Source organism: Ptychodera flava, chromosome 20, assembly GCF_041260155.1.
Source record: "Ptychodera flava strain L36383 chromosome 20, AS_Pfla_20210202, whole genome shotgun sequence".
Lineage (NCBI taxonomy): Eukaryota > Metazoa > Hemichordata > Enteropneusta > Ptychoderidae > Ptychodera > Ptychodera flava.
Window position 1 is genome coordinate 35,276,171 of NC_091947.1, and position 21,029 is coordinate 35,297,199.

General features: G+C 36.0%; 2 protein-coding genes across 4 annotated transcripts in view; one reads left to right on the forward strand and one right to left on the reverse strand.

Annotated features, from left to right (window-relative positions):
* The window catches only part of LOC139120804 (uncharacterized), a 29,669-nt gene extending 23,186 nt beyond the window's left edge, over window positions 1-6,483 (forward strand). For 2 of the 3 annotated variants that reach the window (XM_070685369.1, XM_070685367.1), the window contains exons 6-7: window positions 3,185-3,402; window positions 6,220-6,483. In XM_070685369.1, the coding sequence (XP_070541470.1) occupies window positions 3,185-3,402; window positions 6,220-6,289 (288 nt within the window). In that variant the 3' untranslated portion in view covers window positions 6,290-6,483. Of the gene's footprint in view, window positions 1-3,184; window positions 3,403-5,877; window positions 6,070-6,219 lie in introns of those variants that run through there. The other variant, XM_070685368.1, reaches the window with a different exon arrangement.
* Window positions 6,484-17,183: 10,700 nt separating this feature from the next.
* LOC139120805 (E3 ubiquitin-protein ligase RNF139-like) lies at window positions 17,184-20,973 on the reverse strand. The gene is made up of 2 exons (XM_070685370.1): window positions 20,709-20,973; window positions 17,184-19,167 (listed from the first exon to the last, which is right to left on the reverse strand). The coding sequence occupies exons 1-2, from the start codon at window positions 20,890-20,892 to the stop codon at window positions 17,330-17,332; spliced, it is 2,022 nt and encodes a 673-aa protein (XP_070541471.1). The 5' UTR covers window positions 20,893-20,973; the 3' UTR covers window positions 17,184-17,329.
* Between the last annotated feature and the right edge of the window lie 56 nt (window positions 20,974-21,029).

Sequence of the window (21,029 nt, forward strand, 5' to 3'; positions counted from 1 at the left end):
GATAGTATGGCATGTCATGAAAAAACCAAGCAAGGTGTAGCATTTTGAGTAAATAGTTGTGTTTTAATTATACAAAGACAGTCACACATTGAGAAGTATATGACTAAAGTATTCCATATGTTTTTTTGCCATTTAAAATTTCTTATAGTCTGAATTCAACCTCAGGAAATCATTGTAGTTTATATAGAAAGAATGAAGAAGATACAGAACAGAAATTGCGTAAAATGGGTTTGAAGTTTGGTACACGTATTTCTGCCAAAATGTCAGTTACATTTAGCTTGTATTACAGTATTATTTCCCTATGGTAGTATGATTTAATTACTCCAAACTGTAAAATCTGTCTGAAATTGTTGAATGTCACAAGAAGTCCAACGACTGTTTCTAAATGGTGTTCTCAATATGAACAAGATTATTTTAATCCAGGAAATCATACTGGTACAACTGAAGTTAACTGGACTCAATCACATGAATAAATAAAAAATACAGAATATTAATATGATTTTAAGTGATAATATAAATGTTAGGGTGATTCAAAAATCACATGATTGTTCACAAGGATTTCCCCTAGAGTTAGAATGGACACAGCAAACATAAACAGCCTTCAAAGCTACTGCACATCAAGAATAATACTTTATGCAGATGAAATACAGGTGAAGCTTTTAGAGTCGCTTACTATATTCAACAATGCTAGATGATTTTGGAACTTCTGAAATTTCTGATGAATTTTAGAAACTTCCTGGAAATTTTAAAGATGCAAAATGTTTTGACACTGTTTTGCAAATCACCTTTATCATCCTAACGTTATGTCATTCTGCCATCATTAGTTATCCATGGTTAATAAATGATTACCAGGTGAAAGAATTGTTGGCGGATGTGCCCTTAATGTTTAAAATGTCAACATTTTGGCCATCATGAAGTCAGTATTGAGTTGTATCTTTACACAGGATGCCTGTAAAAACCTCTGTTAACTCAATTTGCTTCATTTTTAGCTACTATAGACTATAGTCTATAGAAGCTATTGGGATGGGTATCCGTCCGGCGTCAGTCTGTATGTATGTATGTATGTATGTATGTATGTATGTATGTATGTATGTATGTATGTATGTATGTATGTCCGTTTGTGAGGCGTCCGTCCACTCAAATATCTTGAGAACCGCAGTACTTACCGATTTGATATTTCTTGTGTAGATGAAAAATATGATTTTGAAAAACTGTTTTTTTTTAATTTTTTGATATTGTTGAAAATAGGCAAATTAATGCCAAAAAAGGCGTTTTTGGTAAAAAATCTTCTTCTTCATAACTGCTGGTCAGACAGCTTTGTTATTTGGTATACAGGTCCCTAGAGGTAACCCAACTTAGATTTGTTCAAATTGTGATGAAATATGCAAATGTGTATTTTTAAGGAATTTTTTTTGTCATTTTTGGTCAAAATTCGACTTACATTGTATGTAATTATTGTACTGTATAAACCCTATCAATTCACCCAGAAAAAATATAATTAATATGATTTTAAATAATTGAATTAATTTGGAAATCATCAAAGCCAAAATAATTTTAGTGTAGAATTATCAGAAAGTTCAACTTTTTTTGACAGTTCATAGTGAAATGCTTACCATCTTGGAGGATTAAAACATGTAAAGGCAACTTTCCTGAATCCCAACTTTGACATATTCTGAACCAGCATTTATTGTGGCCTGTATGTTATCTAAAATAAATTGCGCAAAATAGTCAATAGAGATAGAGATAGAGATAGAGAAAGTTCTAATTTCCATTTATTGTTGACTTGGTAAGGATAAAATAAAATAACTTTTTGAGGAAAAAAATAGAGTGGTCAATTAGAAGAGTGGTCAAAGTGATAGGGTTTTTATGGTAAAGCTTGGCTGTAAGATTCCTCATGTGCTATTTATAGCAAATGCAATCTGTGTAAACAGTGCAATGAAAGTTACATGATTCCTTATAATGCTTTTGATGACCTTGAACTTCTTAAGTTTCAAACATTTGTCTCTTCAGTGTGCTTTCTCTGAGTATGTACAGTCTCAACTTATTCAACAGAACTTACTTACAATGTTAATTTGAAAGTTAAAATGTGCTTTGTTAATAGGATGAAAATACTGATAAAGGTAACCAGCTTAAGATTCTTTACAACCTGACAGATACGCTGTTTTTTTATGACGTAAATCTTGGTTTAAGCAAGTCTTGTTTACTTTAATTAGAATGTAATTAACTCTCGTTTATTAGCTACTATAGACTATAGACTAATATAGTCTATAGAAGCTATTGGGATGGGTATCCGTCCGGCGTGCACCGTCAGTCTGTATGTATGTATGTATGTATGTATGTATGTATGTATGTATGCAAATTAGTGCCAAAAAGGCGTTTTTGGTAAAAAATCTTCTTCATAACCACTGGTCAGACAGCTTTGTTAAGTGGTATACAGGTCCCTAGGGATAACCCAACTTAGATTTATTCAAATATGCAAATCTGAATTTTTACGGATTTTTTTTTTCCATTTTTGGTCAGGCCATCCTGAAACGAGCTATCAAAGATATCCACCTTCTTCATCAATACATGTGTCACAAAAGGTTATTCTCTACATAACACAGCAGAGCTCTGTCAACTGTTGAGTTGCTTGTTTTTTCAAAACCGCTGGTCAGACAGCTTTAATATTTGATTTACAAGTCTCTAGGATGACCTAAGTGAGATAATTTCATACAGTCAGGAAATACATAATTTTGTATCCATGTCTATAGTAGCTTCAGGGACTTTGGCCCTATGTTACTAAGTGCGTACAACTTTACCATTTTTCACTTTCTGGTCCCTGATAAGGATTCAATGTCCCAGTACACATGCTTCAAAATCTATGCAGTACAACATTGCATCACATCAGATTCTGAAATGCAAATTACACAGCTCACTGCTGAGCTGAGCTGCAGAAAAGCAAAGTCCCACCAAGTGAGGGTAGTGAGCTTGTAATCAGCCATGATACCATCCACTCTAAATGCATAATATGGGTTTATATAGAAGTATTGCCAACAGACTTGTATCTCTCATCTAATTGCAAACACGTACATGCTCATTAATGACTTTCAGAAAACAATTTTCATGTACTTTTGCCCATACTTTTCAGCATTGTCTGGTATGCAGGTGAAATAAATTGTGACTTCTTTCCTTTTTTTTATAACAGGATCGACATCCCCATCCAGGTAGACCATACCAAGGTACCAGACGCAGGGCATATCTACCAGATAATTCACAAGGCCGTGAAGTACTCCAGCTACTGAAGAAAGCTTTTCAAGCTAAGTTGTTATTCACCGTTGGTCAGTCCGTAACTACTGGACTCGATGATGTCGTTGTATGGAATGATATTCACCAAAAGACTAGTAGACATGGTGGACCAGCCAAGTAAGTTAATATTAATAATAATTATACACACAACAAGAAAAGAGGATCTGTGTTTAGTCAACATGTCAAATTCATCACATCTTCTAAAAACTGTCTAGATCTGTTGATTCATGTATTATGAATCAGTAAACTATGGAATCATAGTTATTTGAACTTTATAACATGAACTGATCTGGCCAGCTTTAAAAGCAGTTGACCCAGTAGTAGTACCATATAAAATAGTTGGGAGGCCAACTGAAATTTTGAAATGTTCAATCTGCATTTTAATTAATGTAGTTTTTTAGATTTCAATGAGAGAAGCTAAACATTTTTTAATTTTCGAAATTGGATGAACGGTTACAATTTATAGCTTTTTAAAACATTCACTTTTACTCTTTCTGTAGAAAGACAATACATATAATAACAATGGGAACAATGGGACAAAAATGAAGGAGTTTTAGCTGAAATTTACAGTAAATTTGCTGTAACTTTGTTAATAAAACTTCTTTTTGTACCAAATTTGGCATGGAGATAGAATTCAATGGTACACACAAATGTATCCTAAAATTACGCGATACGATGGTGGCCATATTGGATTTATCCATGGCAACGGATGAACGACACTTAACGAGAAATGACAAAATGAAAATATTAGCTCAAATGGCATAAGTGATATATCAAATTGAAGGTCTTTTTGAGCTGATGACACTTTTGAATAGCTCTACTGCATAAAACTACCTACAAAAAGTATTTTATCCAAATAAAGGCTTTCAAAACATCACCACTGGGGCCATGTAGAGTTTTGACATTATTTGGTAAAGGCTTCTTCAATTTTATCAGTTTCTGAACAATTTGAAACTTAGAATTTAATTTAAGGATTATTGGTTAAACTATGTTCCAAAATTATTGATCATCTTTAAAATTCAGGAGTAAATTGAATGAGAAGTCGATGTTTGGAGGTGCTAAAAATTGCATACTTGTCATGGTAAAGTTATCAGCAACTGAGATGGTCTCATCATACCACCTGTCAGACATGCAAATTTCCTTTGTTACAAACATTTAAAAAAATCAATACCCTTTCTTTTGCCAACACAGATGCAACTTATTCCCTTAGTTTCCTTGAAAATATTGTGTATGGCTGTCAAAAATCTATGTCGACAAAATCACAAAATTGCTATCTCCTCTGCGCAAAAGGGATTGATCTTTCATTATTCACCGTGAGAAATTAGAGAATTATGATTATCAAAACTATGGTCCCAGAATTTTGATATATGGACCGAGCTGTTCTGTGTACAGAAGAAATTTGCTCCAGTTCAATGAGTGATCTCCGTGTGTACAGATCATGGAGAATTGTGGGTAGCCTCACTTACTGTGAAGCGTGGTCAATATCTCCGTCAATAAATACATGAGCTGTTCAAAATTTCTCATTTTTCAAGCAAAAATTCAAAAGAAATAATGATAAACTGCGTACTAGAGGACGTTTCACTGAGAGTTGGTCGGGTTAGGTCTCGGAAAAATCGCTCTCAATTTTTTGTCTCGGATTTGGTCATATACACTGCCCTATGTTGGTGAAGAACCTTATATCGCGAGAAAGAGCGAGATCTGGGCTTTCAAATGAGTATTCGATGTAAGGGATGTTTTGATTGGCTCACCTTCAAAAATGCGTTTCAAAATCGGCGATGTAAATATTAGGTGCTGCCATGTTTCAGATCGCCGTTCCCGGTACCGTTTCTAGCTCAATTTTGCAGTTTATTCAAAAAGTAAGTAGTTCGTATAAAGAAATAAAAAACATATGAGAGAATAGCTGCATTTTTTTCATTTTTAATTTTTAGCCTCATGTATTTTTTTCCACAATTTTCTTTCCCGTTATCGATGTTTTTCAATTTTGAACATGACTAAGTCACTGGTGATTGAGTGTCAATTCAGCACGTCCTGGGCAACCTGCTGGCCTCCCTAAAAATAGTTGTTAAATGTCATGAGCTGTAGAGTGCATTTCAGGGTAATGTAATATTTTGGGTGTGAGTCAAGGTAAAGGTTGAGACATTCATTCAAAAATGAACTTCATATTATTGCAGTCACATCCATGAGTCAATGCTCAAAATTGCAGAAGAAGAAAAGCATGATAATTATCTGCCCATTTTTAATACGCCATATCATGAAAATCCATCAATTCTTAGGAGCTCCTGTGAGCAACATGATCTTCCAATCTACATATCAGTAGAATGCTATCCTATACTATTGGTGTTTATGGCCGTTGTTTGGCACATTACTTGAACTATCAACAACACTATGAAAGAACATTGATCAACATGTACAATGTACCAGTACACAGCAACACAAGCTAAATGTAACCCTAACTGTAGCAGTTTTATGGAGTAGAAGAATTATTAATCTGAAGTTCGAATATTCATACAACTTGCTGCAGTCAGAGTGTATACAGACTTTACCAGTATATCCAAGTACATATATCATGTCATTATCTCATTGATATTTCAGTCATGGCTATCCTGATCCAAGTACAGATATCATGTCATTATCTCATTGATATTTCAGTCATGGCTATCCTGATCCAAGCACAGATATCATGTCATTATCTCATTGATATTTCAGTCATGGCTATCCTGATCCAAGTACAGATATCATGTCATTATCTCATTGATATTTCAGTCATGGCTATCCTGATCCAAGCACAGATATCATGTCATGATCTCATTGATATTTCAGTCATGGCTATCCTGATCCAAGCACAGATATCATGTCATGATCTCATTGATATTTCAGTCATGGCTATCCTGATCCAAACACAGATATCATATCATTATCTCATTGATATTTCAGTCATGGCTATCCTGATCCTTTCTACTTACGGAGAGTCAAAGAAGAGTTGGCAGCCAAAGGAATCAAATAAACCAAGATTACCCAGGTACCAGGCTCCCTATACAACAGTTATGAAGTTATTCCCCACACCCAGAATATAACACAATACAATACCGGATCACTGCTACTGTATGTACTTATTGTCAAACATCATCTGTTATGGGGTAGATGATGGATTTATGCTTCAATCCAGAAAAATGGAAACTGTACAACTTATAACATATATTATATTATATCATGCTACCATGCGCCATTCTGATTGGACGAGAGCTCATTCGACCGATGCTAAAATACTGTTTTAGCACTGATAGCAGTGCTAAAACGGGCCCCTAAACCAGCATTTTCGAAAATTGCCCGGTCGGTGCATTTGAACGTACCTATCTAAACCATAGACCCTCGAGAAAGACCGAAACAGTCCACTTTGTTTCAAAGACCGAAGACCGAATTTTGATACACAGATAAAGTGTGGGTCTGTAACTCACCTCTTGGTGTAAATAAGTTGGGATCGATGATGAAAGACATCTCTGAAGCAGCACGTTTGGGGTATGATGCACACAAATATTAGGGCGACAGCGCACCGTGCACTTTGCTTGATATTGCGGGAGTCGAGACGCGATATATCCTAGTACCGCTCTTTAAAATGAAGATAGTATTCGTTCATACGCAAATAAATTGACACTTCCTCACAGTAACGGTATGTCAGATATTATTTACCAAAGTTTGGGCTATAACAGATCGGGATGTCCTAACGATGTAGACCAAGAAGTTCAAAATAACAATGGGATGACTCCTGGCGACTGCGACGATATATATTTGACATCAAATGCAACGAGCAGTGTCAGCGTCCAGCTCTCCCTGCATCGGGCAACACACTCAGAATCTGCACAACTGTTCATCACAGTTGCAGTCATCGCAAGTGTGGGTTATTTTAAAACTGCTTGTTTTCTGGTACAATTAACGTCCAAATTATCCATCAAAATAGATCCTGTAATTTCACTGTGCCACCACTGAATGTCGCGACGGTATGCGGTACAGAATGAGACAAATCTATTTTTTTAGTATGCCAGAAAAAGCCAGGACTATTGTTCTTATGTAAATTAACGAAAAAAATTGTTACTTTTTTGTTTTGATTTGAACTCTTGACCCATTTTCTGTGTGAGTGGCAGCAGGTAATTTTGACAAGTATCGTTCGTGTTGCATGCGAATAAAATGCAATGTCGATATGGACGTATTTATCGTAGGATACTGTGTGCCTGTACGGAATCCCAACTTGTAAAAATGCTCGGTCTCGGGCGCAGAATTTCCGACGTTCGATCTCTCAGACGTCCGTTTTCTGCATTTGGCGCTCATAGTGATGAGAATACCAAGTAAGACAACAAATACACGCAAGTTGATATAATATAATAGCAATAACCCCCTTCGCAGTCGGGTATACACTCGATTTTGGTACAATTCGCTCCATATAGCACTCGCCTATCGGCTCGTGCTATATGTCGCGCATTGTACCAAAATCTCGTGTATACCCTCCTGCGGCGGAGGTTATTGCTTAAATAATTCACCTCAAAAAATACACAAATGCATGATAAAAATGTACCTCTTTATTATCATTTATACAGGGCTTGACAATTTTTTTCCAGTTCACTTGTCCGTCGGACAAGTGGATTTTCAATTTCACTTGTCCTCTCAAAAATTTACTTGTCCTCCATTTGTAATAATCAAGACCAAAATACTTGCGACGAATTCCGTAGCGGCTTTCAGGGCTTTCTTATCTTGGTAATTTTCGCCGATGTTGACGCCGATTTTTTCAAAAGTTTACATCGAAGTAGGCCTGCGTACGGTCTGTGTGTTCTTGGCGTTATACGGCCTCCACCACAAGAGGCCGTATAACGCCGGGAACACACAGACCTGTACGCAGGGCTAACATTGAATTTGAAGGTACATATCATACATCGGCTTCCCGTGTTTGGCAAGCATAAATGCCGTCGTAAAAAGATTGGTCAGTTTCTGTCGCTGGTCGTCGTCATTCGGTTCACGCATTGCGAGTGCATGTGATCGGATTGTTGGCAAGTGAAACCGTACTATCGTGCTCAGCGGGACCCACAAAATTTCCACAATCATTGTCCCCGTCACGATCTCATCTGTGATGTGCAAAACAGTCCAAATGCGGTTGACTAAACTCGTGAGACCTTATCGATTCAACGCGAAACATGTCGTATCTGTCAAGCAAAGCATTTCGCTTGGTTTGGCCATGGAGGTAGTCTCTTCCTACCTCCATGCTTTGGCAATGGGTGGGGTTTGAGACACGACGTACTGAACATTTTGGAACCGTCATTTCAACCAAGGCCACTGTGCTTTCCAAATTCCATTTCGGCAGATAACATCTACGGCGTTTTTCCTCATCATAACGCTTATGTTTAGATCTTTTGTCAGAAACATCGTTCTAAATCATCACATCGAGTCGTCGATCACGCTGGCCCTCGTGGCGCCGTCGTAAATAATCACAATGTCGTTTCTCAGTCGTAAACTACGTGCCTCTTTACGGCAACAACTTTGCTTGATTTTTGCGTAGGTCTGCGGAGCGGAAATTACGTTCTGGCTCGCGAAAATGCACAATGCCTTGTTTGCATTAGTGGAGATATTACCGTAAAATACTCATATTTACAGCGATCACTCCACAAACTATCTGCCAACAATGTTCGTCTACCTCGCGAGGCCGCATAAATGATTTTTAAGTACTGCACGGTCGATTGCCAATAAGCGCTATGGCATTGGGTTTGCAATTTTTTACCTAATTTGTTGGGGCGGAGCAGTCAGCATACAACAAAGAAATGCTGTTTACGCTAAATTTTAAGCGACTTTTTAATTGGACGATGAAACAATTTCATGTCGATCATCGAAAAATTGCAACATTGTGTGAGTCGGCAAGTGAATCGCAGAAGAACGTCACAATTGTATCTAAAAAAGTCAGTGATTGACATTTATTTTGTTGTGTGAACGACAACGCAAATCGGGCGACACGTGCACAAACCGCAACTTAGGTTCGCGTTGATTGCGCCAGAAGTTGTATAAACAACTTGTCCGGCGGGCGACCAGATTTTATTTTGACTTGCCCGAACGTAAATTCACTTGTCCCGGGCGTCGGGCGATAGGAATTGTCAAGCCCTGTTATACAATGTATAAGAAGTGAAAACAGTCTGATCAAATTATAGAAATTACATCAAAGTCAAGTGGCTACACAAATAAGAGTTATTTTCAGATGTTACACTGACTCACATCAGACAAATATAGTGATTAGGATTTTTTCATTGTTTTGCATGTCTATTATGTTATGATCAGTTTCAACCAGTCAGAGATGTTTTCAGAGAATAGAGGGAAACTACTGCAGATAATTGATACGATTCACTGAAAGTGATTGCTATAATAGACTGTAGTTACAATTTTCAATACCACCGTCAAATCCTATTGAACAGAGGAGAGATACATGTAGTTATCCCATCATCTTCTTACATTGATATAATAGGTTATTTCAAAACTTCCTTTAAATGGAAGCATAATGAGCAAAGCTGAAGTGAATCAATAATACTGGTTCATGGAGATGGGGAATTCTAGAACTACAATGCCACTACTGTACTTTGACAAAAATTCTTATGGGCTGATTGTTTGGCAACTAGTTTTTGATCATCATGTAATTGGTCATCAATGATTAATCAGATCAGCTGTACAATAAATTAGCTGCATGAAGCAATGTTTATGTTATTACCAGGTACATGTAATGATTTGACTTCAAGAATGTACCATTGTTTTAGAAAGTATCTGACTTCAAGAATGTACCATTGTTTTAGACAGTATCTGTAGCGTGATGTCCCAACCTCATATGACACTAATACACACAAAATATGATTTACTTTCTATTCTTCACAGTTTCATGATGTATTTTTAAGTAACACTACCTATATTATTATAATCAGAACATCAAAATATTTTGATGGAGCTGTACATGTATATCTGAATCTGTATATCTATATGTGTAACTGTTTATTTTCGAAAATTATAGCCAATAATACTACGGTACATGATAAAGAAGTTGAGTGCCAACAGGACTAAGATGCATGAAAGACTTGCACTTTTTATCTGTATGTATGATGATTTATTCAAATTTGATGAATTCACTCAAGAAACAGCATATTGTACATTTTAGCAACTGTAAGATGGGCTTTTTCAAAAAAATATCCACAGCTACACTTCGATTGCCAAGTTCCTTGGTAAATATGGCAGGGTTAGTTCATCATATCATTTTGTGTTATTTTTTTGCAGGGCATGAACAAATTAAATGTGGAAATTTCTGTGAAGCTGTAAATTGGCAGCATTTTTTAAGGGACATTCCCTAGAATTCACAGCCTGCTATACATGTAGATACATAATTTATGCCGTACATTTGTATTAAGGTAGTTCATGCTTCAAAATTGAAATACTTAAACTTTTGTTCAAACTTTCTATATGGAATCTCTTCTAGGCTATGCCTGTTCAAAATCAAGAGTAAAAATCAAGGTTCATCACGCCAAATTTGGTACTAGAGAAACAATTCAACAAATTTATGTACACCTGAAGTTTAAAAACAACTGTCATCCCTATATTATCTCTATGGGGAAAATTAAAATATTTGATTTTCACAAAAATAATCCAATGAAAATTTTGTTCACTCCAAGAGCTATAAAATGAGCCCCAAAAAGTGGTAGATCAGAAAAGTATTGTAAAAATTTTAGTTGGAATATCTGTCCTGAGGCACAGAGTATAAATTCAAATTGCTTGAATTGTTTATTACAGCATTACAAATCTGCAGCATATGACATTAAAACAGTGAAAATAGACAGATACTGAGACTTGACTTGAAGAGTTAACCTTCATTCCCACATTTCCCTGTAGTTGTGCACATCCTATTGGAAAGAATAGGAAATGAGCCAAACTCAAAGTTTGAAATGATTCTATGAAGCCATCGTGGTGAAAAACAGGTTACACTCAAAGTTCAAACAAAGAAACAAAACAATATGCACGAGCACATATATGGTAAATGTATTCTTATACATACATGTTTGTGCGATTCGTTTTGTGTGTACCGCCATCACATGACCTCTTTGGCCTATGTTATCCATGGAACACTGTGTGTACTTTTTATTCCAGAATAGGTGCACATTCATATTTGAGAAACAGACTTAGGAAATTTGTAGTAGTTGGCATATGGTCAAGCGGAAGGATAGCGAAAGTTTATTCCATGGTCATGAAATAAGGGAAAGTGATCTATCTCTTCACCAGTATGATACACATTAATCAGTATATTGGTCATAATTATTCTTTCATAGACAGCAGTCATCTGCTGTTTAGTTTGGTCTTCAAAGTAAACACATTTCCATTCTGGTGTAAAATACCATGAAAATTTTTCATCACAGTAAATGTTTGTATTATTCAGAATGTTAAATAGACATATATCTAATAATATCCATTTAATCCATATATTCAATGATAAACTTTTCAAACTTTGGCGGTGTTACTCTTGATTGATTCCAATTTCTCTACAGTCATTATATTCTATAATTTTTGATGTACAGGTTTAAAAGGTGACTAGAATGGTATGTAATGTTTGATATGACCTTGAAAAGATTTCATTTTCACTACAAAAATATCATTCTATGATGTGACAGTAACGTGATATGTAGTTTTATGTCATGAGTCTTTGTACAATGTTATTTCCTTTGATCACACCATATCATTTGAGAGAGAGTTTATTGAAATTTTGTGTACATTTCTTAATACAGTGAGAACAGTTTTACGTAGAACTAGAGAAAGCATTCCCTCAATCTGTTCACCCCCAATTCTCTGTAAACAGGTCCACAATCACCATTGATAACAATGGTTCTGGGTCAAACCATTCTAGCAAAAGGGTTGAACCAATCATCTTACTCCTCTTTTACCCTCTATGACTCAAGTACTTCCCACTTACAAGTCTTCTTGGAACATCATTCTTTTCAAGATTATATAATTATGCCATAATTATCTGCTTTGTAAAATAAAATGGTAGTCTTTAGAATGAAGAGAAACATATATAAGTGTTTGAATTTATTATAGAAGATGTATGATACTTGCAGTTGCCAAAATATTGTTGAAAATTTACCAGAAAGCTTTTGTTTATCACATATGTATTACAATATATAAAACATGAATTAAAAATTGTATGGGTGAAGGTGTTCAGTGTGAATTGCAAAATTAATTACGTTGCTTGGTTTAAATGTCTATCAAACATTTTAGCATGTATATATAGTCAGTGAAAAATTCAGATCAAATATTATGTTACTTTTTCAATGGTATATAAGAACTTCTGTCTTGAATGTACACGTCAAAGGGACAGTGTGAATGTACACGTCAAAGGGACAGTGTCACACATGTTATGTGATTGCCTATCTAGATTTCATAAAGGCTAATTGGTAGTATTCTCTTGCCACCATTATATATTATTGATAGTTTTAATATTATCCATTTGTAGAAAACATTGAATTGTTTGTTGTTGTTGTTTGTCCACACTTGGCATACCCAATGGCTAATCTCATACAGCAATGAGCCTTTCTGTTGAGGTTGTGTGAATCTTACTGATTTTTGTTATTGTACATACATGTATTTGTTCACATGGATAGCTTTATATATTTTGCAAATGGACAATGAGCAAAGCCAGTGTCTAAGTTCACATAAATCTTGCTTGAGCTGTTGCACCAGGAAGTGTTTTGATTGTTTTAATACAAATTGCATAATTTGTAAAGTATAAAGTATTTAGGTAAAGGTTTGGACAGTGTATCAGTAACAAGAATCACTACGCTGTATTGTATAATATCGGTATAATGAAGACTTGCACCTGCTTGGTAAAGTGAAAAAATATGTCAGACAGATAATAGAAATTGGCCTAATGCATGAGAGTGTTTCCATGTCATGTTTTTTCAAAATTTCTCACACTTCTAATGATAAGTTGTTGATGATGTATTGGCATGGGATTGTTTTGTTCCTTTCTAATGGAGCTGTTTCCATGGAGATGATAGCCAAATTACATAGTGTACAGAATGTCACTGTCTTGAAGGAAATAATAACTGTGAGTCCACTAACTACAAGTCTCATATCAGATATGTAGTTTTTATCACTTAAAAGTGAAGCTATAATTTTTGTGTCATTTAGATCGGCAGTGTCATGTTCATTAACGCACAGCCTGGTCATAGTAGTGAAGATCTAATGTGTGTATGGTGATAAAGTTTCCTGTAGATGATATATTATGTTGCCAGTGATAGAATGATTTATCCGTCGTTCACGGCTCATATAGCAGACAATTTATGAAAGACAGAAACAAATGAATGCTAGTAATCATTAGAAGTCATGGTAACCTGTATATGTAATTGGTCACAAGATTTTTAGTTCAGCATAAGCAGTAGAAGCAAGACTTCTCTACTGTCTTTGATTTCAGATTACTGTCCACAATATTTGAAGTACTACGGCACTTACTACTACGCTGTAGGTAATGTTTTTAATTTGTTGACATCATGTTTCTACCAGGAAAATGATTGCAAATGATACGGTTGATGGCATGACGATGCAGTGTACATTTAAACAAAATGGATCTATTTGAATAATGATTGTTTTCATTCTTGTGTATTTTAATTGCACAATGTCATGTCAGTAATGTTTGAACTATGTAAATATCATTTTGAATGAGACCAGCAAGAAATACTAGTTGTTACCTTCACAAATCTATTGCTGTTCCATGGTTTAGTGTGTAACTTTCCTTTGAGAAAAAAATTTGGCCTGAAGGGCAATTAAAACATTTTATTTTTCAAAACTATAACATCTCAAATTAATGAATTATTTTTTGTTTCACAAGTCTTCTGAAAAATGGTTATTGGCTGAAAATTCTAAAATTTCTGATTCAGCAAAAGATTAGTGATAGATGTAACTTTGCTGATATGCTAATACTGTATATTACACTTTTTTGTCAAACTACGTAATTCATTATTTAGAGATTGTGAATCATTGCACTGTCCATTTGTATGAATTGAATGGAGTTGCATCCAGATGAGAGACAATGCGAAATCACATTTGGTGTTTTCAGAGTGGAGAAGTTCAAATGGACTTTGCAGGGAAAAGGAATATTTTTGTTTGCATGACAACCACCTGTGAATCACCCATGTTTATATGATTATTGTCTCAGTGCTGTCACAAGTTGATCTTCCATCTCAACACTTGTCTCCAAAACAAATGAGACACAAACCAGCTAGACTTTGATAACTCCGTCTCTGTACATTTTCTCGAAAAACAATTTTTGTCTTTCATTTCTGCAAGCACTGTTTAACCCACCTGTTCCTCTTCTCAACCTTCTGTAACATCCAGTCATAGCACTTGCTTGTATATTTTCATTTCTCTCAAACTAGTGTATTATTGCTGTGACATAGTGAAATGTATCATGGGACAATCTTGAATCTAATGCAGTAGTCAATTTTGTAAGCATTACACACAGGTGGAATGTTAAGATATAGTCACATCTGTAATGCATCGTTTGGTTTATGTGTCGGATTATAACTTTTTGTATCTTTGTTTTATAGAAAATATGTCTTTGCTGTTACTCGTGTTTTCTTAATGTTCACATGCATTGAAGTGTGTTTTTGAAACGCAACAAAAGATGGAAGAAAATCACTGTGAGAGAAACTCTACAGTGATATTGTATCATGAAGATTGTTGGTTTTCTTTGGAGAACATGGCACAATTTTACAAGCAGTATAGCCACAAACTGATGACGTCAAATCGCCACACACAAAACACAGACGCCTTGTAATTATGGCACTGTGTATTGTGTATGGCAATTTGACGTCATTAGTTTGTGGCTATACCACTTGTAACATAGTGTTGAGAACATGTCTAGTAATATCAGTATTTGTTTCTTTGGTGACTTGAAGATTCAACTTTGTATAGTTCTTGACATAATGTAAATGCTTACCAAGTCCTAGTTCAAGGGCAGTCAGCCCCTGGAAATTTACCAGACAGACAGTTATTTCCAGCCCTAACTGATGGGTGAGGAGGCAAAGTCTGTTTGATAAATCTCCAAGGGTTAATGTCCTGGTATCATTACAAATATTACCATTTGAATTTGATATTCAATTTCTATGAAGGTTAATAGTAAAGAGCATACGTCTGATTCTGACCACACTTGATACTCAAAACTTTGTAATTTACCTGATTGCAAGATATCCTGTACTTACAGTGATCTCTGTAGGACAGATTCTGGCTTTGGATTTCCTGTTGAGAAAGTAATTTTCTGTATAAATTTCTGTGAATATGCATACCTCTATTTTTATAATATTCATTATTGGCAAATAAATTAGATGCATTAAATGTTCTTTTATGTGTTATTTTGCTTTGAAAGCCTTGTACAGTGGTGTGCCTGCATATCGAACCAAGCTACCCATCAATTACTCAATACTGCCAAACATTCTGCAAAAATCAAGCTACATCATATAATCCAGCACATCAGCATCGCCTAAGTTTTCCAGGTAGCCACAGATTTGATAACTCAATTTTTCATGAACACACAGGGCTGTCAAAAGCCATTTATCTCCAGTACAAGCAGAATATGTGTACTAAGCTTTTCCATCAGTAGCTGCCCACTACTTTAGAGTTCCCTAAGACATACGTACATGACCTTTGACAAGCGCCCTCTACCGGTTTGAACAGTTTAGCATATCCAGTGGTCTTATCTGTGTTTGCCCATGCACTGTATAAAACATTCAGACTTTTCTACACCTCTCAGAATGACACTACCCTTTAACACTATTTCTTTTGATTTCGGATTCATAATCTAGATCTGTCTGTAATCTTACCTTACTCCATTTTGTCTGACCTGATTTCAATGAAACTTGGCAAAAAGATAATCTGACATTGCCTTTGTTCACCCACACAGGTCTTTGTTCATTGTCTTCATGATACTGGATAACAAAGTTCACGTGGGGTCATCTTGATGTGGTTAACCATAGGTCAACACACTTTTCAATCTTTACATACAATGCTTACATGTACAATGTAAGCAATCTTACAATCCACTTCTGGATTCATTGATTTAGAAAAAGAAATTCAAACCACAGTCCCTCCACAAAACTGTTCAAACAAATTTATAAAGAATGAAATATCTACCAGTATGTATGTATTATAAGCTGACATGATTGGAATTGAATGTAATAGCGTGATATGATAAAAAGTGAGCAGCAGAGATACAGTGAACAGTGATGTTGATGTCAGTGTGGTTTCTGAACAATAAAGATGAACAAGGTTTCCAACCACTGGTGAAACGTTATCTTACAAACAAAATGAAAATGGAGTGTAATGGAGTGGAAATGAATAGTAATACTAAACAAATGAATTCATTGGTTGAAATTGAGCGTCTGTACTGGTATATTGTCAGTTTCTTAAATTTTGCATTCCTTGATATTGTAAAGAAAAGTATATTAACCATTTACAGAATGTCTGTAAAACTGATTTTCTTGTTACTAATGACCATGACATATTTTTCTGTGGATTTAACATAGGCTCCATATTTATTTGAACTTGTGAATTGCCTTTAGTTGTCCAGCAACAAATTTGGTGTTCAGATAAATGGAGTACAGCATGTATTAAATGTATGTCATGATGGAATTGTACTTCTAAAACCAGGGACTGTGAATATCATAAACATGGATTAGTGATGCACAAAAAAAGGATTTTATCCTCCTTATTTTAAAATTTAACAGCTCAGTACAGAAACTTTTTCAGTATTATGATGATAATAACAACAGTACTAGATTGCCATATTATAAGGAGAATTACAGCCAGTACCTCTTGTACAGCTGAAATAGACAGAGGGACAAACATAATAGATTGTAACAAAAATCTTAAAATTTATTGCTTCTTTTTTGATTGAAGTCAGTGTCAGTTTTCTTACAAAATTAATTATATTGCACATTAACATTACAGATACATGTATATAATATACAAATTAAAGAACCTACACACACTTTATCTAGTCATTATGTTCATGTTGTAAACTGTGTGCACTGTTATCTGTCGTGCTGTCTACAGGCTCATGTTCTTGAACATTGTTTTCATGTTCGTTATGTATCCCTGGATATTGTCTATGTCTCAGAACTTCATTGTCTTGGATATGTTCATCATTGTCATTGTTGATGACATCTTCCTCCTCCTCCTCATCTCCCTCCTCATCCTCATCAACATCCTCTGCATTATCTTTGTCTTCTTTGTAGATGTATGAGTGACATAGGGGACATTTGTCTTGTAAGTACAGCCACTTACGAAGACACAAACTATGAAAATAGTGATTGCATGGCGTAATACATGCTGACAATAATTCCTGGTAACAGATGGCACAAACATCATTTAGTTCATCGAGTTGTTGATTTGTTGCCACTGGCAATGAATTAATCTTTTTAACAGCTGTACGTCTATTCATAAACACCTTCCAACCTAACTTTGCTTGTTGCCAGATGTTAAAATATGCATGAATGCACATCATGAATGCACGAATGTTTCCCCCTGATTCAAAGATCATGATCCAAGCACCGTTACCAAATAAGAAAATACCAAAAATAAATTCTATTGAATTGCCAAAGGCTTTAACATAGTATACGTAATCATCTAATTTTTCCCAGAATGTATTTCTGTAAGCATCTATTATGAAGAGTAAGTAGACAAGAAGGGAAACAAATACTTTTATACAGACTTCAACACAAAATGCTGTAACTGCCAGCAGCCATGTACTAATGTTGTAATTATTCCAAATATGAATCATCAACCAAGGTGCTGCTATTAATAGTGATAAACAGATTGCTAAAACTCTGAGATGCCTTGTAATTGATGTGTTATGAGATGCACTGAGTGCCATCAAGACTGGATTGACCATGTTGTGTATGAAATGCATGATAGCTGTCAGTAGAAGGCAAAAGTTCCGATAAAGTCTGGCCAATCTTTGTTCTGGTGCTAAACCAGATAACCCTGTCTGTAATGCCAAGATAAAGAACAGAATGGCTGAAACTGTTCCCATGTGTTTATCTTCATCATTTTCTCCTCCAAGGATAAATTGAATGATGCTGCCAAACTTTTGGGCAATGGATGAAATGATAGCACTCATTCCCAACACTGTCAATGTAGAATCACAACCACTGATCAGTAAATTGCTAAGTATATCCCATATCTTCTCATATTCCAATGTGTACAGTGACTGATCCTCCACCGACAACAACATGACAGTGAGGAATACAGCTTGTGTCATGAACCTTGTAATCCAGAAAACACGCAGTACTGTTGGCACATGAAGTCTCCGCCATTGGTCTTCCACGAATATGTGTACACCATAATTACGTATTATGTGTTGCACTAGTACAAATGCATACCTTGCGGATGAGTACATCTCTGGTATTTTACCAATTATGGTAGCGCATAGAACAAATAATGGTGCTCCTATAGAAAAGTACTGAGAGAATTTGTAAATGATAAATGGAACTGTATCAAACTGTTCTACATATGCTGGTAAGACTAGTCTGAAGATGATGGGCATGATAAATGCTGAGTATGTCATACATCCCACAGATAGTACATACTTGGTTCCGATGGAAACTGTAAACATTGTTGCATAGACTATTTGTACAAACAAATACACATAGAACTCTGTATCTTCTATGATGTCCCCTGCTTTCGACTGTTGGAAGGCATCCCTGAATTTCTCATTGAATACTTGATTCCACCAATGTGAAGCACCCAGAATTGTAGTTGCCATGGCAAAGGCATAGACTTTCAATAGTACATGGAGTGATAAGCTGAACATGATAAATGAAAGTATCAATCCTGCCAAAAAAAAAAAGGCACAGAAAATTAGCATATTCAGTAATTCTCCTGGGCACATGCTTATACAATGTAGGATTTGGGGCACAATTTTTTCCGCCGAGGTCTCCGCTACGTATCGATCGGTATCAGGGTAGTGGAAACCAAATAATCTTGAAATAAATAGATTTCAAGCTGTAATGTATTAGTGCGTGGCTACCTCTGCTATCCTTTGCTACCCAAAATCTCATTTGCATAAATGAATCGTGCCTCGAATTTGGCAGTAATTGCACATGCTAGTCAAGATCACTGACACAAAGCTTCATACCATAATAGAATGATGCACTGATTTACATACATGTAGTAATAGGAGACAGGCTAACACTGATGGCCAAGTTTACAGCAACCCAGAGCAAGGTAGCTGTGCTTACTCTCTATGTAATGAAAGAAATGTACCTTTTATGGAAGGACATGACATTTCATGCCTTGTATGTTGCTTTTCTGCAGATCGTAGGGTTTAGATATCAATGTTATTTATCCCGCTGAACTAAGTGTAGCAAGGATTAAAATTTCTATTTTATCACAAGGTATGGCAACTGCAATGAGTCCTAAATGTACAACTCCAGTGTACAACATACACCCTTCAAATACCCACGGATCACATTGTATACAGTTCCCTACTTGTGGACCCTGAAATTAAGGGCAGCCAGACCAAGGCACCACTGAAGATTATTTGGAATCTATGAATGAATAACTTTCTGCCATGGGAACAGTATAGTAGGTACAGTTTTGATTGGTCAGTACGTACTAAAAAAAGTTCTGCTAGAACAGGGGTATTAAAAATACAGATTTTTCATCTATCCTGTTCTACGTTACACTAGTGGCAATCTTATCTGGGCCAGCTCATGGGATAAAAGCATCATGATATCCCATCGTCTCAAGTGAGCTGAATGTATTGGGCAAAATCATGGATGTAAAAATCTGTTTTTACATCCATTGCAACTTATACTACATCGACAGGACAAGCTCAACAACTACAGCGAGGTATAGACAATAAGGGGGAGACTGGTATTCAAAGATCCCATCAACATAAAGAATCCAAAAGGTTGATAATTTCATCATATGCTCGGACGAAGTCAGTGGTTGAAGGTGTGGCTGTAAATAGCAGACTCGCGGAACTGCACGTGCACACCGTAGACCCTCGACATCATAGACCCCCGAAACTTAGGTCTATGGGCACACAGAGCTTAGGACGATATTAGCCCTGTGTACGATGCCGTGTGTTCTCGGCGTTTATCGGCCTGACTCACCGCATGGGTACAGTGCCCGTATCATGCCGGGACAACACATACATGCATCGTAAAAGTTAGTAATACCATGGAGGTAGTAGTAATATGGTAATACGCAGGGCTAAGGCGGTTTAGGACGGTATGTGCCAGCAGTCTTCAGGACGAAAAGCTGCAAAAATACCTGATAGCACTGGTAAAGCTGTAAGTTTAATAATTTAGATAACAGGATTACAGCTCTAAAATGTCGTGATATACTCATTGCTCAGGAAAACTTACCATTAACCGTTACAACAACTGAAAACACGGATTGGTCTTGCCAGGGTAGGGGTACTTGGTAGTTGAGGAGGCCATCGATGAAAAAAATTGCAGGCACTCGTAAAACAACGTCTAAAATTGCTAGAATAATTGACTTTAAGTGTCCAGGAGAGGTTCTGTTTGACTGTAAATTGATCCCATCCATTTTTCAGACGGGTCACGCCCAGATATGTGAGTTTCTTGAATTTTGTGTTGCGGAAATGCAGCCAGTCGGCAGCTGCAACAAAGTACAGTATACTTCCGGTTCAATGGGCTCGTTCAAAATCATTGTAAATATGCACT

Excerpts from the sequence above, each read along its gene's own strand:
- LOC139120805 (XM_070685370.1), bottom strand. The coding sequence starts at position 20,892 with ATGGATGGGATCAATTTACAGTCAAACAGAACCTCTCCTGGACACTTA. Across the intron at positions 19,168-20,708 it reads AGTTGTTGTAACGGTTAATG|GATTGATACTTTCATTTATC; the intron begins GTAAGTTTTCCT and ends TTTTTTTGGCAG.